Below are 14,569 nucleotides of genomic sequence, written 5' to 3' on the forward strand. Positions count from 1 at the left end.
CTGTAAAACTTTAGTGATCCCCTGACTTTTTGTCTCGGGCAATCACTATGTTGATATTATAATGTTTTTAATTCTTGCAAATACCAGCAAAACTATCACTTCCCCATCAGTCTCAGCTGTACTTTATGTTTAGTGCTAATATGCTAGCATGCTTAACTAAAATGAAGGAGATGCTAAATAATATATTTGCTAAATATTAGCATGTTAGCACTGTCACTGTGAACCAAATCCACAGGAACAGCGACAGATGTTGAAGCGAAGTTTACATAGTAGCCAAACTGTGGAACTACAACTTCTTCTACGACTGAATCATTTTATCGCCATTCAAGTTAGTGGAGGTCTGAACCGGGAGTTAACCGCTTGTATCCATTTCTCTATACATCCATGTTGTGAGCACGTTTGTCACAATTTAGTTCAAAGCACCACTGTGCTTAAGTACAGCCTAACAATGCAGTGGCTGTAGACTTATATTATTGTTTATTGACTGCTAATGCAATAATAACTGTACAAACACGATATGAAAAGCCTTCCTGCATTCTCTATGGATTAATAGAGTCTAGAAACCTGTCTTAAAACATATATATTGACATTTTCCTGCTGTATACTCTTCAAGGTCCAGCTCTACTTCCATTCAAATGCAGGGGAGCTTCTCCCGTAAGGCCTCCATAAATCGAGCTGTATTTTCACTCTGATTTTGTCACTGCATACTTGCAGCATGTATTTACATCAGGAGCGGATAAGTGCTACAAAAGAATATTGGTCAGCTTCGGCCATTTATTTGGCTGAGACGGCAGCTCTGCAGTGGCGTCAGTCCGTGAGCGCAGCACGTTGACTGACAGGCACCACTGATTGGAATTGACGTGGCGACGAGATGTGTGTCAGTGCTCTGACTGCTCATCTCGCTGGGCATCCAGAGACGACTACAGCCACCGCCATGCTGCTACCACCGCTCCGAGATGGGTGTCACCATGATTAAATCTGCCCTCAAACACAGTCTGTGTGTAGTGTGCATCTGCGTGAGTGCAACTTGACGTGTGTGTGTTTGCATGCTTCCAAGTTCAAGTTTGTGCGTGTACGTGGGCGTGCATGTGTGGGTGTACACGGGACTCTCACCGTCCAGACTGTATTGCAATAGTGTTTACCTCTGCCCCTCTCCTCCACCCACTCATCAGTCACTCCGCACCAACTCATCTCTCTCCTCCCGCCTCTCCTCTGAACCTACACTCAACGCAAAACAAACGCCAGCAGTGACAGCTGCAAAAGTGCTGGGTGGCATGGCTAAAATATGATCTTTTCCCTGCTTCTGAAGGGAAAATGATGGTTTTGCATTTGCTTTTTTTAACATACAGGTCACATATAAAGGAGACTCAACGCATGTAACCGTAGCATTGGAGGTTTCTTTCCTGGATTGTTTATACAATGTTGAAATAACCTAATGCAGTTGAGGGATGCAGGCGTTCCTGTGGCCTGTCAGGCATTTAGATGCATCTTTTAAATTTCTTCAGAATCAGATTTGAAATTAGATCAGTTTTAAATTTTGACCTTTGAAAAGCTATTTAAGGGCTCCTCAGAAGATATTACAAGATAGTGTTAAGCCAGATATGAAATCATTTTGCCTATTAAGAAACACTTATACCTTAAATCTTTGTTAATTTGATTTAAAATTAATTCCAAACAATATTTTCTCACATTAATTTGAAAATCTAAACATTGATTTGTTCAGTATGTAAAGGGAACCCTAATCTGAATGTCTAAAAATTCAAACAACCAGGCCACTGGTTTACCTTCTCTTTTGCATTATCGGACCTATTATAGAAATATTATTTATGGCAATATTCTAAGTGCATCTTTTGTGGATTTGTATCATAGCTTAAACAATTAGTCAGTTAATCAATTATTTGATTGACAGAATATTTTTGTTAAAAAATTTTTAATAAGCAGTTATTTAAGTCATGTATTAAGCAAAAATTATCTGGTCCAAGCTTTTCAGAAGTGAGTTTGATGTTTTTGTATGATTGCAAATGAATATTTATAGGTTCAGACAGATATTTATACGTTCCAACAAAACAAGCAATTTGGAGACATTATGGGGCTGGCCTTTTTCACTGTTTTTTGATGTTTTTAATGGTTAATCAGAATAATATTCCATAGTTAAGATAAAGAAAATCAAATTATTTGTAGCTCTAATCTACATTATTGTACCTGAAGACATGTAACACTGCCCTGCTCTGAAGTGTTACAATAAATACTTGGATACAAAGCCCCTATGAGTTGGTATGGTACTTTATTCTTGCAGTTTTACAGAAAAATTGAGACAAATTTCTGTTTAAATATTCTTTTTTTTTTTAAGATATTTTTTAGGGCATTTTGCCTTTAATGGACAGGACAGGTAAGTGTAAAGGGGGGGGGGGGGGGGGGGGTGACATGCAGCAAAGGGCCACAGGCTGGATTCAAACCCGGGCCACTGCGGCAACAGCCTTGTACATGGGGCGCCTGCTCTACCACTAAGCCACCGACACCCCTGGCTTTAAAAAAAAGCCATGAAGAAATCTCTGAAAACGATTTCAATGAGAAAATAAGCTGAAAGAAATGTAAATTGAAGTGGACATTATACTGCTCAAAATGGCGACACTGAAAATGGAAGGACATTTGAAGCTGAAATCAGATGTTGTAGCCAATAAAGATTAGACGGGAAAAAAAAACACTCCAGTCTTTAGATGTCGGCGCGACTTAACGCAGCATAATAGTAGAGCGTTGACCATATTTTGTCTCATTTTCCACACTTATATTAACACCAAGGACTGAATGTGTTGTTGTGAATCCAGTGGATTCTTCTAGAAGGTGTTGTGACAAGTGGTGTTGCGGTGATGGTGGGCTTCCCACTGTTTTGTTCTAATAAGCATGGAGCGGGACCGGGGTTGTTGTGACATCCTGTCAGCCTGTGGGCTGGACTGGCGCTCAGTGAGCAGCACAGTAGGATGGACTCCCTGTGATTGTGCACTGACCTTTGCATCATGGGGAAGATGACAGGTAATTTAGAGGCCTCAGGGACTGTGGAACCATACATTTGCTGTCCCCAAACCACCCACAGCACCAACCACATTCACCTTGAGATGGGAGCAGTGTATCCACGAACACTGCATGCACACACACATGCAGAATACAGAGAATTCAATCACATGTTGTATACACCCAGGCACAGTTGCATTTGCAGACATGCTTTCGCACAGTTATTTTGCGCACACACACACAGTGCATGATCTGCTTTGACACCCGCCCAACACCCCCATCATCGTCGCACACTCTAATCACCTGCATCATCACAACCCATCCTCAAACAACCAAATCACAGGGGGTGGCAAACTGGTAAGGCAGAGGGGGAAAATGATGATTTAGAGTGATAATTGCATAATCACCAGTTGTGATAATTGTAATTGATGACTGCATAATTGCTAATTGCGCTCTTTATGGGAACCCCTCTTTTCCGTTGTCTCTCTGTCTCTCTCTGTATGTCGCTCAGTAGCCCTTCACTCTGCTTCCTCTACTTCATTGTAGGTTTGTTCTCTCCCCCCTTTCATTTATTTCTCCCTCCTCAACACATGCTAGCTTGTTCTCACACACACACGCTCAGATTCACACACAGAGAGACTCACTAGCGGGTACTGTAAGTATTCTCAAAGGCTTATCAGTAAGTATTTCCCAGCAGCCTTGTCCCAGAGGCGGTGTTCTGCCCACTCTGTTGCAGCGTGAAGAGTTATGGAGGAGCTCTAACAGGTTTCCTTTGTCTCTCTCTTGCTACTCTGCCCCAGGCTTTACTCCTGCTTGTAAAATCAACCTGTGGCCAAGCCCATTCCCTCGGCAGCCATATCCTTTATCACAAAACGGGTGAAAACAAAGAATGCGCTGTGAGCCGAAGCCAGGGCCAGAGCCATATCTTGCATCCAAAAGAGGAGAAGAAGTAGTCTTTCCTCAAGCTGTACCTCCTCTGTACAAGCGCCCCATCTGCTCGCATCTGTTAGTATGAGACTTTTGGCTCTGAAATCCCATGTGCTTGGCTGGAGGTGGATTAGCATGGAGATGAAGATGACTCCCTTATCAGCCCATATTATGCACGACACCTCAGAGTGCTTTGATGATAGCAAGGGTGGGTTGTGTGTGTGCGGGGGGTATCTATACGTATAGCGGGCGCTAACGTGAGAAGGCATCAGGCAGGCGTGTGATTGATGTCTCTGCTAGTGTCTGTAGGCAGGTTAATGGTGTGATTGTGGAGGTAATCTCCGTGTTCTCTCGTTAAAGGATGATGGAGGGCCAGGAGACCCTGCGTGTCTCTGGAAGACGGAGCCCTAGCTGTTGCCTTCACAGGATCTCAGGCTTTTTACACATGCAGTTGGGAGTCTCATTTGATGTATATGCTTCAGAGGAAGCCGTGCCAGCCAGCAGACTGTCAGTGAAAAGTTGATGACTAGAAGTGGGTTCAGCCACCCTGCTGTAGTGGCCATGTAGTTCAGGCGTAAGCTCAGGTTGATAATAGTTTGTCTGGATGTCACAAAGTGCTGTTGGTGCTTTGTTTATGTCACGTTGACAAGCGGAGGTTTGTTATTGGCTGGCGGTGACACGAAATTGCTCCTGTTCATAGTGAAAATGAAGCAAACATGAAAACAGTCTCTCATCAACGGGGAAAGAGCAAACCTTAGCTGAACCAACAGTAGCTGTTGATGTACTCATAACCCACATATAAAACTAGAAACAGTGTTTATGGGGCCAGCATGCTTCACACATTTTCACTGTTTGCGAACGAACATACCGACATTAACGTCATGTCCTGGAAGGAGAGGCGAGGTGGGCAGAAGGGCAGATGGAGGTTGGTGGTTGGGGTGGGGGGTAAATTGGGGGTATAGCTGAGTGAAACAACAGCATAGTGTAGCAGGGAGCTGGCTGCAGACTATTGCATCTGTATTGATTGGGCTCCAGCCTTTTCCATTTTCCATGAACTCCTCTGAGCTGCTCCGAGTGGGAGTGATGGGGGGGATTTGCTTGATCTTTATGATATTTCTTTAAACATGATGCTGTCGTTATGCCTCCCCAGGGAAGTCACCAGCCATTTCCAGTAAATCAAAGGCTCTCCATCCCTCGCTGTTTTCCACACACCTTATTTATAACCCCACTAAACAGCCCCAACACACCACCACCACCACGACCGCCACCACCATTCTCATAAGTGTTTTCAGCCTTTGCAAAATGAATATTTTTCAAGTGTAGTCATACCAGTGATGAGCGGCCTGGCTCAGCCATACCGCACACTTGACCCTTCGTCGTGGAGTCCATCGAGCCAATCTGACAGAGGCTGTAATCAGCAGTGACAGAAATGACACGGACCATAGATGACAATAATTTGGATTCTGCCTGCTTATGGAGTGGGGGGGTGGGTCATTTGGGCGAGCCTGATCTGATTTACGGTTGCAGAGCAGAGGATGTAGAGAGGCAGTTACAGCGCGTCCTCTGACTCACGAACAGGCCCGGGGTCTTAGCGGGAGCTGGGAGCAGGGTAACCCACATACCCACTAGTGCAGGTGCCCTCTCCATGGGGCCAGGTGGTGGCTAATTCGCTTTCTTTGTCCCTCCTAATGAATCGTTAATTGGTTTGCATCACCCGCCGAGCCAAGGATAGCAGGTGCCGAGTGCTGCTGGTGATGAAGGCCACCATCACTGGCGAGCCTTTCTCATGCACGCCGACACCTACATTTACAGTAACAGGCCAAATGTCACCTCGCAACATGCAGCAGCTTGGCAGTTAAACAGGAGAATATCATCGTAGTTTACGCCTTGTTTCTCTGGTTGTCAGTGCTTGTGTGGAGAAACAGCCTTTGAGTTGGTTAATGTATGCATAACCTATATGACCTGCACAGTATTTCTTTGTTACACGTACTGGAGATACAGTACATACACAAGGCATGCATAACTGTTTGTTTCATTTATTGGAAGGATGCTGTGAGGTTAACCTTTGCTCTCGTTACTATTGATTCATTGTTGGCAATCTAAGATTTTAAGTGTTATCTGCTCGATGTAAAAGTCCATTTAAAGCCTGAAATGTAAATATTCTGCACCCTGTAAATTAGACATATGCCAGGATTATATCAGTCGATGTTTAACTTAATGGCATCTTCTCTCCACTGCAGGTGGTTGCTCTGAACAAGCGCAGCAAGGAGGCCGAGTCTGCGTTCCTGGGAATCTACAAACAGCTTATCGAAGCCCCAGGTGAGTCTCCCACTAAGACCAGCGATGTGCATCTTCACAAACAACAACAACAACAACAGCAGCAGTATAAACACCACACTCACACACATTACTTCTAGAATTATCTTTCCTCCTTCAAAGATCACTCCCTGGAGATCAGCTCCCCATCAAACCTCTATCGCTATCACTGGACTGGCTCTATACATATACACACAGTGACATATCATGTATATATGAACATACACAAACCAAAAAGTAATTTTCGTGCCATAGATAGATATGGTGCAACAGCACATGGGTATAAGAGACATAAAACCCTATACCCTGTGGCTCTTATCTATTTTTCAAAGTCTGTGCTCTCAGAGTGGTTTCCAAAACTCTGCGTGAGGCCACTTCAAAACCCAGCGCTGGTCCTTGAGTGTAGCCTGGCTGAGGAGCGAACACATCCTTGAGGAGCTCTGCTGTTGATTGTGGAGGGCCAATTAAAATCCCAACTGAAGTCTGGCTTCGTGTGGAACGCAGGCCTGATGAGGCCAATGGGGGAAAAGGGAGAGAGGGGCAAAGACAGTTAAGTTAGTGCAGAGGAAAGACATATTGTGTGTTTATTCAGTTGTTATTTCAGCGCCGGGGCACATGTACTGTATTGCTCTTTGTTGCAGGAGACGGCAGCAAAACGCAGCCCAATCTCAGTCTAGATCAGAGAAACACTTGTGGCAGGAGTAGAGAATGCTGTTTACAGATTCAATGAATACAAGATAAAAGTCTGCATCAGAAAAATAGCGACAGCAGCAAGTGACTTTTAAAGGTCTCCATTTTTCCTTGAAGTCCCCTGCTTGATATTGCACCAGCACACACACAAGCACACATGCACACGCACACACACTTTGAATGGAGTTATTTCCTTGATAAGAAATACCGTTCTTTGAAGATGTATTCAGTTTGATTTTCTGACCTATACCTTTTATATAGAGGCCTTAATTCAAGCCCAGGAGCATCTTGTGGAATCTATTTGTCACAAACCCCTCTCAAGTAGAGAATAGTCAACTAAGAGTTGTTATGTTCAAGAACAAAGCCTTCAAAATAAAAATAAAGGCCACTGTCACCCAACATAAACTCTTATGTGTAAGTAAAAAAACTATAGAAGCTTTTATTTCCAAGGTACCTTATAACTTTCGTCCTCTCTGTCTCTTTATGTACAGTGTATCTATTCACACAGCTTGTAAGTGTGGTAATTATATTGAGTATACAGTGGTAGACCTGCCTGTGTCAGGTTACATCAGGTGACGTAACACAGCCAGCCTCCTACCTCCATTTGACCTTACCTTTACAAAGGGACTCTGTTTCACTGTGTCTTCTTTCTCAGTCAGACAGTGATAAACAGTGCTGGTCAAGTAGCCTGAAAAACTGAATTTTTTACTTATTACTCAAACAGAGAGTTATTACATTAAAAAAAATAATTAAAAAGCAATAACATTGCTTAATAATTTGAGATAATAATTACCTAACAGCAGAAATAGTTATATTAGTCATACATTACTTTTTGTTATTCAGCTCATCTTCATTAAAGGTGCCTTCTAACAACTTGCCACACTGTATTTAACATGTCGAAAATGCTATTACAAACAAAAATGCTAACCCAATCAATGACTAGGAGTGTAAATCACAATTTTCATGACAATTTTGTTACAATTTTCTTGCTAAAATTGACTCCTCTTACACACATTAAACATGGCTTAGAAGCAGGAACATTTAACAAAAGTATAAAATTTGTCCCAATAATAACTGTCACAGTTCATAGACAAAATTGTTTTATGCTTGTCACCATTATTAGCTTAAGCCTATGGCAGTTTACGCAGCATAAACAAGGCTAGCAGCTGGTGGACTTTTCCTTTATTAATAACTTAAACAATTACATGTATTATTTAAAAAATACTGATATTTCAGTTTGATTTTCAGACATGTAGGGCCGTCAGCGTCTATCCATCTTTGTTTTTTGGGAAATTGCTTTTATTGCACGTAAAGTAATACGTTGTCGTCAACTCGCTTTAACTGTCTCTCTCTCCTGTGCTCTGCTGGGTCTGCTTCGTGCTCTGTGTGTTTGTGTGTGTGTGTGTGTGTGTGTGTGTGTATGGGCATAGCTCTGCCCTCGGTTAAACACAGAGAGGAGAGAAACTAGCGCAACCGTAAATGACAACAACACAGAGAGACCCTCACACTGAACTAAAACGAAACACATACATTAGCTAAATAGAGTGCTGTAGGCAAACTCAGAAGTTAGCGCGGCCCTGGTTCCCTCAACAAAAAGCCAATGGTATTTTTCCACTGGATTTTGGATTATTGCAGAAAATAAGCTCAGTGACAAACAAATGTTTATGGTACTTACACATTTTGTTCAGCAAGATAGTCTTCACAAATAAACACCACTTATATGATTTTTGAAGCCTCAGTGCATTCGGGAGGAGTAAAAAGCTAATGTTAGGCTATAAATGAACTACACCACGATCGCATGACTTAACGTCGTCTCCACAACAAGGCTGTAAAGCAGTGTTCACTATGATGACGTTCTGTATTCTCAGTAAGCCGCTAGTTAGCAACCGTCTTTTTTAAAACACCTAAAGCTTCTAAATTTACAATTGGGGTGTTTACTGATGTATTTTATGTCGTAGAACAAAACAGGAAGGTCTCGAAAGCTTGTGTTAACCACAGACTCTATTTGAATCTAACCAAAAACCCATTCAACAAACCCTTTGACTCTGAGACAAGGGAATCGGGACTGCAAAAATGCTAACCGATTTTCTGGGTTTTACTCATTCCTGCATCACTCTATATCATATATCTTTTTTTTTCAAGGCAGTGGTAGGGGAACCACTGCATTTGTTAACTTAAAGAAGAAACAACACGTGAAAGGTGTATTCCTCTTCTTTTGGCTGTGACTTGCCTCCCCACACCTCTAGCTGTTTCACAAAAACATTTGCCCCAGGATCCCTTACCTTCTTTCCCCCCTAAGGGAACACAAAGGGGTACAGTCATGCAGTGGGGGTTGGGGGGGGTCAGTGGGGGCCCAAGAGAAGAAAAAAAAGTGCCCTAGGGCCCTCCAACAGGTTGATCTGGCCATGCAGTCTCTCTTTTTAATGCACAGACAAAAAAATCATCATAACATAAAGATTCTTATGGCCATCTCTGACCTTGTTTTCACACTTCTTTGACACGTTCTTTGATGTCAACCCAAAGCAGCACGCAGCACTTTCCTGTAAATATTTACAACTGTAAATATGGCAGAAGATGATGAAGTTGGTGTCGGGAAAGATGGCAAGCTACTGTTGGTCAGGGTCCAACTTGTAGTCTGCCATGACTTTTCGCCAAGTTACAGCAACAATTTACGACTCATTGATTGCCTAATCTGACACAGTTACCATCTTGAAAAAGCAAAAATCTAGTGCTGACTGATACCGACATTAGCTGCCTTCGTTGCCAGATATCCCCCCACTTCTCTGGCTGCAGCCAAACAGAGGCCAGACCACTGAGAGTATATCTGTGTCCGGCCCTTGCAGTATCTGCCATCTGTGAGGAGGGCCTACAGTATCCTGTGCCTGTTTGTCACTGTACATCTTGCTGCTGGTGTCCAAGGTCACAACTACCCCCCTCTCCTGCCCACCCCTCGCTAGAATGGATGACTCCAGGTACACTGGAGGACAGTCATTTGGCTGTGGCCCCACTTCATTTCTCTCTGCCCCTCAAACACAACAGTGAGCGTTCCCACCATTCCCCCAACAAATGCTACAGCTCATGTATTTTTAATCTTTTGACAGATGCAATTATTCTTTACACGCCGTGCTCGTTAATCTTAATGCAGTTATTACTATTCATTGCAGGACGTTTTTCCCTCCTATTATTTCATTTGAAAGTGCCTCTCTCTCCTTGTATGAGTGCGTGCTCATTTGTGTGCCGACGCTAAGGCCTTCAGTCCAATCAGAACAGGACAACAGCAGAGTTAATGAATGCAAAAGGCGAACAAGGAAAGGGGGGGGGGCACACGCAGCAGCAGCTCAATATGTGACCTGTTGTATCTGGCTATCATTAACATCTGGTCACATATCAGTTATCCACTTTGCTGTGCACGCTACTGAATACAAATAACATATCCGTTACGTTTGTTAGATTCCAGCATGATAATGTTTCGCTTTGTTAATGCAAGATGATGCTGCTGTTCAATGGCAACTAGAATGCAACAGTAAACTCAGAACAGAAATAACTTCTTGATGCAAGTGATTGAAGTGATTTCTTGCCTTTTATGAGGCCCCTAAGCCGAGATGTCAATCCACTGGAGTGTTTCATTAGCACTCTATATTTTGATTTGCCTGTGACATCTCCCCATGCTGTGCACTGTAACTCCTACCCAGTCTGGGGCTTGAAAGAGGCCTGTTAACAGTGTTTCCCTAACAATGTTTATATCACCTCCGCACGGTTTTGATCAGTGCAGATAAACACGTCCTGATCACTGAACGCTGAAAAACAGTGGCAGCTCCTGCCCGAATTCATCGGTTTCCCAGAGATGCACCTAACTTACTCTCTCTTTTTCTTCCTCTCCTCCTCGCCGTCTCACTCTGCTCTTCTCTCCTGGAGTGTGTGAGTGAATGTGTGTGTGTGTGTGTGTGTGTGTGTGTGTGTGTGTGTGTGTGTGCGAGAGTGGCGTTTGAACGTTTGCGTTTGTTGCCACCTCTGTGAGAGCAGCGAGGCCCTGTCGCCAGGGGCGTAGCCCTGAGACTGACGCTCCAGGTGTTTGCTCTTCCTCGCCTCCTCTCAGTGCACACACTCATCCCTCAGGATCCACCCCACTCCCTCTTTCCTTTAGAACACAGCTCCTTTTATCTGAGCGGGGAGCTCACTCGGAGTTTGTGAAGATTCTGATCTGAATACACCCCTCTAAGTATGTGTGTGTGCCGGGCCTACGGCATGTCTGAGGTGTGTGAGTCTTTATGTATGTGTACGTGCAATAGTGGGAATGTTATGGCAACAGTGCTTGCTAGTGGTGACCACCGGTAGTACAGAGCAGAGCACAAGTACAAACAGCTTTTTGTCACGTTAAGCCGCATGTCTTGTTGTGAAATGAGATGGTTATAAGTGCCTTACATATTCACATCAGATGTTTCCCTCGGCTATGAGATTATCAGAACAGAATGCACTGACCTTAGTAATTCAGAGTCATTCACATGCATAAAGAATAGTTGTCCTTCTTCAACCTTTCATATACATAAGCAAGCACCAGCGAGAGAGAGGCCTGCAAGGCAAGCGAGCTGGCCTCATTGTAATTTTGCAGCTGAGTACCTACAGTGAGGATGAGAGTGAAGAAGGAGTGCCGTGCGCGTTTGTGGCAGTCTGTTGGAAAATAAGGACGTATAAAAGCTGATGGAAAATGAAAGCTCTCTGGGCGGGATGAGATTATGCACAAGTGATTAATAAGAGCAGTAATAAACAAAGGCCCAGGAGATGTTTGAGGTGCTTAATAATGCATTATGTTCATAAAAGAGCCGGGCCTCTCCAACTGATCCCTGTGGAGTAGGAGACCCCAGAGGGACCAGGAGAGAGTGTGCTCTTAAAAGACAGCAACTGTGTGTGTGTGTGTGTGTGTGTGTGTGTAGGAATGTCTGTATGTGTGTGTGCCTGAGAGCAGATAAGATGCAGCCATGGGATTCAAAACGGTACAGACCATAGACTTGTGTATTTGATGACGTTAATTCATTGTGATTTGTCTTACATGTCTCATAAATAACACTGTGAGGTACGCTGTTTTATTTTTGTATAATTTTAAGTGGAGTTTGGTTTGGATGTCATTGGCACTTCTTTTTTCACTGCAGCATCTCGTGTTAATTTTAAATGCTATCTAGCTCCGGCTCCACTCTTTGTTCCGAGCTTTAAAATGTCTCGGTATTGATGTCATTCCTTCTCCGTCCTTCAGTCTGTCAGACAAAGACATGGAACAGCAATGAAAGAGAACAGGTTAAGAAGTTTCTCTTTCAGCTTTGTTTTGTTCACACACAAAAGCCGCCGCTTCCCACAATCATTTTTTTCATTCCACCCATCTTTTTTATTTTAGTATTTTCTCACTCCTTCTGCCACTTCAAGGTAAAGCGACACTTCGGTTTGCTGTCTGAAAATCAAATGCTCGTTGGTTTTAAAATGCACCGCAAACAGAAAAGTCATGTTTATGAATTTGTCGCAAGCAGTTTGTGTTTTTTCTAATCGAAACTAATCCTTGACAGGCAGAAGAAAAGAGGCGGCAATTTATCCTACATACCTTATATCACTTTACATTGTCTGTGAAGGTGAAAGTAAAGACTTAGTGTTCTCTCAACCTAGTTTTGGTTCTTGACAACAATATTACAGCAGTGTTACTGTTTGTTGCAGCAGCGGCAGAGCGTGTTTATGGACCTTGAAGTCCACTCAAAGGGAAAAAAAACAAGACTGTTTTGAATGAAAAGAAAAAACCTTGGAGCACAGCCTTGTAAATTAATTTGTTCGTGTTGTATGATGGGAACACAGCTGGCCTCATTAACATGCGCACAACAAATAATTATAGCGTTTTTTTTTCTCTCTTCAGCCAGCCAATGCTTGGCTAATGGGCTTGCTGGGTTAATTATGTCAGAGCGTAATTACACAGGGCCCAGGGAGACATAATGGTGCACCCTGCTGCGCCCACACCGCCTAATGATGGTGTATCGCTGACAGGGCCAAGACGGACCGCCCCGACACACCTGCTTGTCTTGGCGCACACCACCCTGGTCCACCCCCACCCACCTAGACACACATCCTGAACCTGTGCACACTGTCCTCCCCGGTGCCACCTGCAGTCCGCTGAGCCGTCCAGCATCTGACAGGCTTTGGCTTGTGCTCAGCCTGGACTGAAGGCTCACCCAGATACAGTAACTGCCTCCTGCTTTGAGATGTGCAATAGCACAGAAACAGCAACGCAGTGACCACAAGGAAGCAGCTACAGGGTGGCAGCCTCATTATCGCTCAGCCAAAGTGATGAAATTCAATATCAATGCAGCTGAGAATGTGAAAAACAGTTAAAAGTCATGCTAACATTTGTTGGCTTTTAGCAAGTCTGGGTTTATCACAACTTGGGTCTTATTTTTTGTGGTTTTTGCTGTCTCTCCTCTTGGTGCTAATGACATTGTAATTTTTAACTTTCTAACCAGTGTGAGCTTCAAAACACACCATGCTTACATCATGCTTGACACACATTATTGACTCCCAGTGGATGCAGAACATTTAAAGCAAATATAAACAACTATGAATATAAATCATGCAATATTACAACCAATTTTATAAAATGTTCTTCGTACAATCTTTTATCTTCTCCCATCAGTGGGTAAAGAGTTGAATCTCAATCTATACATTTCCAGCATAATTTTTTAAACAGATTTTTCAAATTGCAGTCTAGTATTTATCCTAATATTTATGACTAAACCAAACTGATTTAAGTCTACGGTTAACCTTAACTCATCCAACTGTATTTTTCTGTTTTGTACGTATGTCAGTTATAAACAAGTAGTTGACAATCAAACAGCCAACTTTTTTAGGAGCAAAAACATATTGACATGGCAAATAGTAAAATTATTCTCCAACTTTTCTCTATAAAACACAGTTTTCAGACCTCTGGTTCAGTGTTGTCCTACTGTACATACCTTAGCTGTGTACGCACTGTTTTCCTGTGCGATGAGGGATTATAACTGACATTATGGGTGTGCATACTTTTCAGTTTTACTTCCAAATCAATTTGTTGTAAATCTGTTAAACTGTTGGCTTACATTCAGCCTGTCTGATTGTCTGACTGCTCGAGTTTCTTGCCCCATTGGACTTTGCTTTAGCAGTGTCATAATTATAATATATATTGGGTGTGTGTGTGTGAATTAGCTTTTAATGTACAAGTTTGTGTGTTTTATACTGTTTTATTGCTGTTTTTTATTTTGACTTGCTCTATTTTATGATTTTTTAAAAAAAACTGTAAAGTGTCTTTGAGCATTTGTTAAAAGCGCTTACAAATAAAATGTTTTATTATTATTATTATTATTATTAGAAGTGACGGTGAAAACTACAAAGATATGACTCAAGTTGTAACGAACTATAAATATCCTCAGACTCATTGTGAGTGAACGTCATGTTTTCACAATGACATTATTGACCCTCCCTGCTGTATGCCATTCTGCTCTTCTCAGTGGCAGTAATTCCTCCGGAGCTGGTCCTGTGTTCACCAGAGAAAATGATGTATTAAATGTCCTGTGATTTATTAGTTTAAACGAGCTGCTGTTGCCCGATCAGTTATCATGACCTC

General features: G+C 42.7%; 1 protein-coding gene across 5 annotated transcripts in view; it reads left to right on the plus strand.

Annotated features, from left to right (window-relative positions):
* cux2b (cut-like homeobox 2b) overlaps window positions 1-14,569 on the plus strand; it is a 96,007-nt gene that overhangs the window by 58,675 nt on the left and 22,763 nt on the right. For all 5 annotated transcript variants that reach the window (XM_078170935.1, XM_033620034.2, XM_078170937.1 and 2 more), the window contains exon 4: window positions 6,177-6,255. In XM_078170935.1, the coding sequence (XP_078027061.1) occupies window positions 6,177-6,255 (79 nt within the window). The remainder of the gene's footprint in view (window positions 1-6,176; window positions 6,256-14,569) is intronic.

This window comes from Epinephelus lanceolatus, chromosome 9, assembly GCF_041903045.1.
Source record: "Epinephelus lanceolatus isolate andai-2023 chromosome 9, ASM4190304v1, whole genome shotgun sequence".
Taxonomy (NCBI): Eukaryota; Metazoa; Chordata; class Actinopteri; order Perciformes; family Serranidae; genus Epinephelus; species Epinephelus lanceolatus.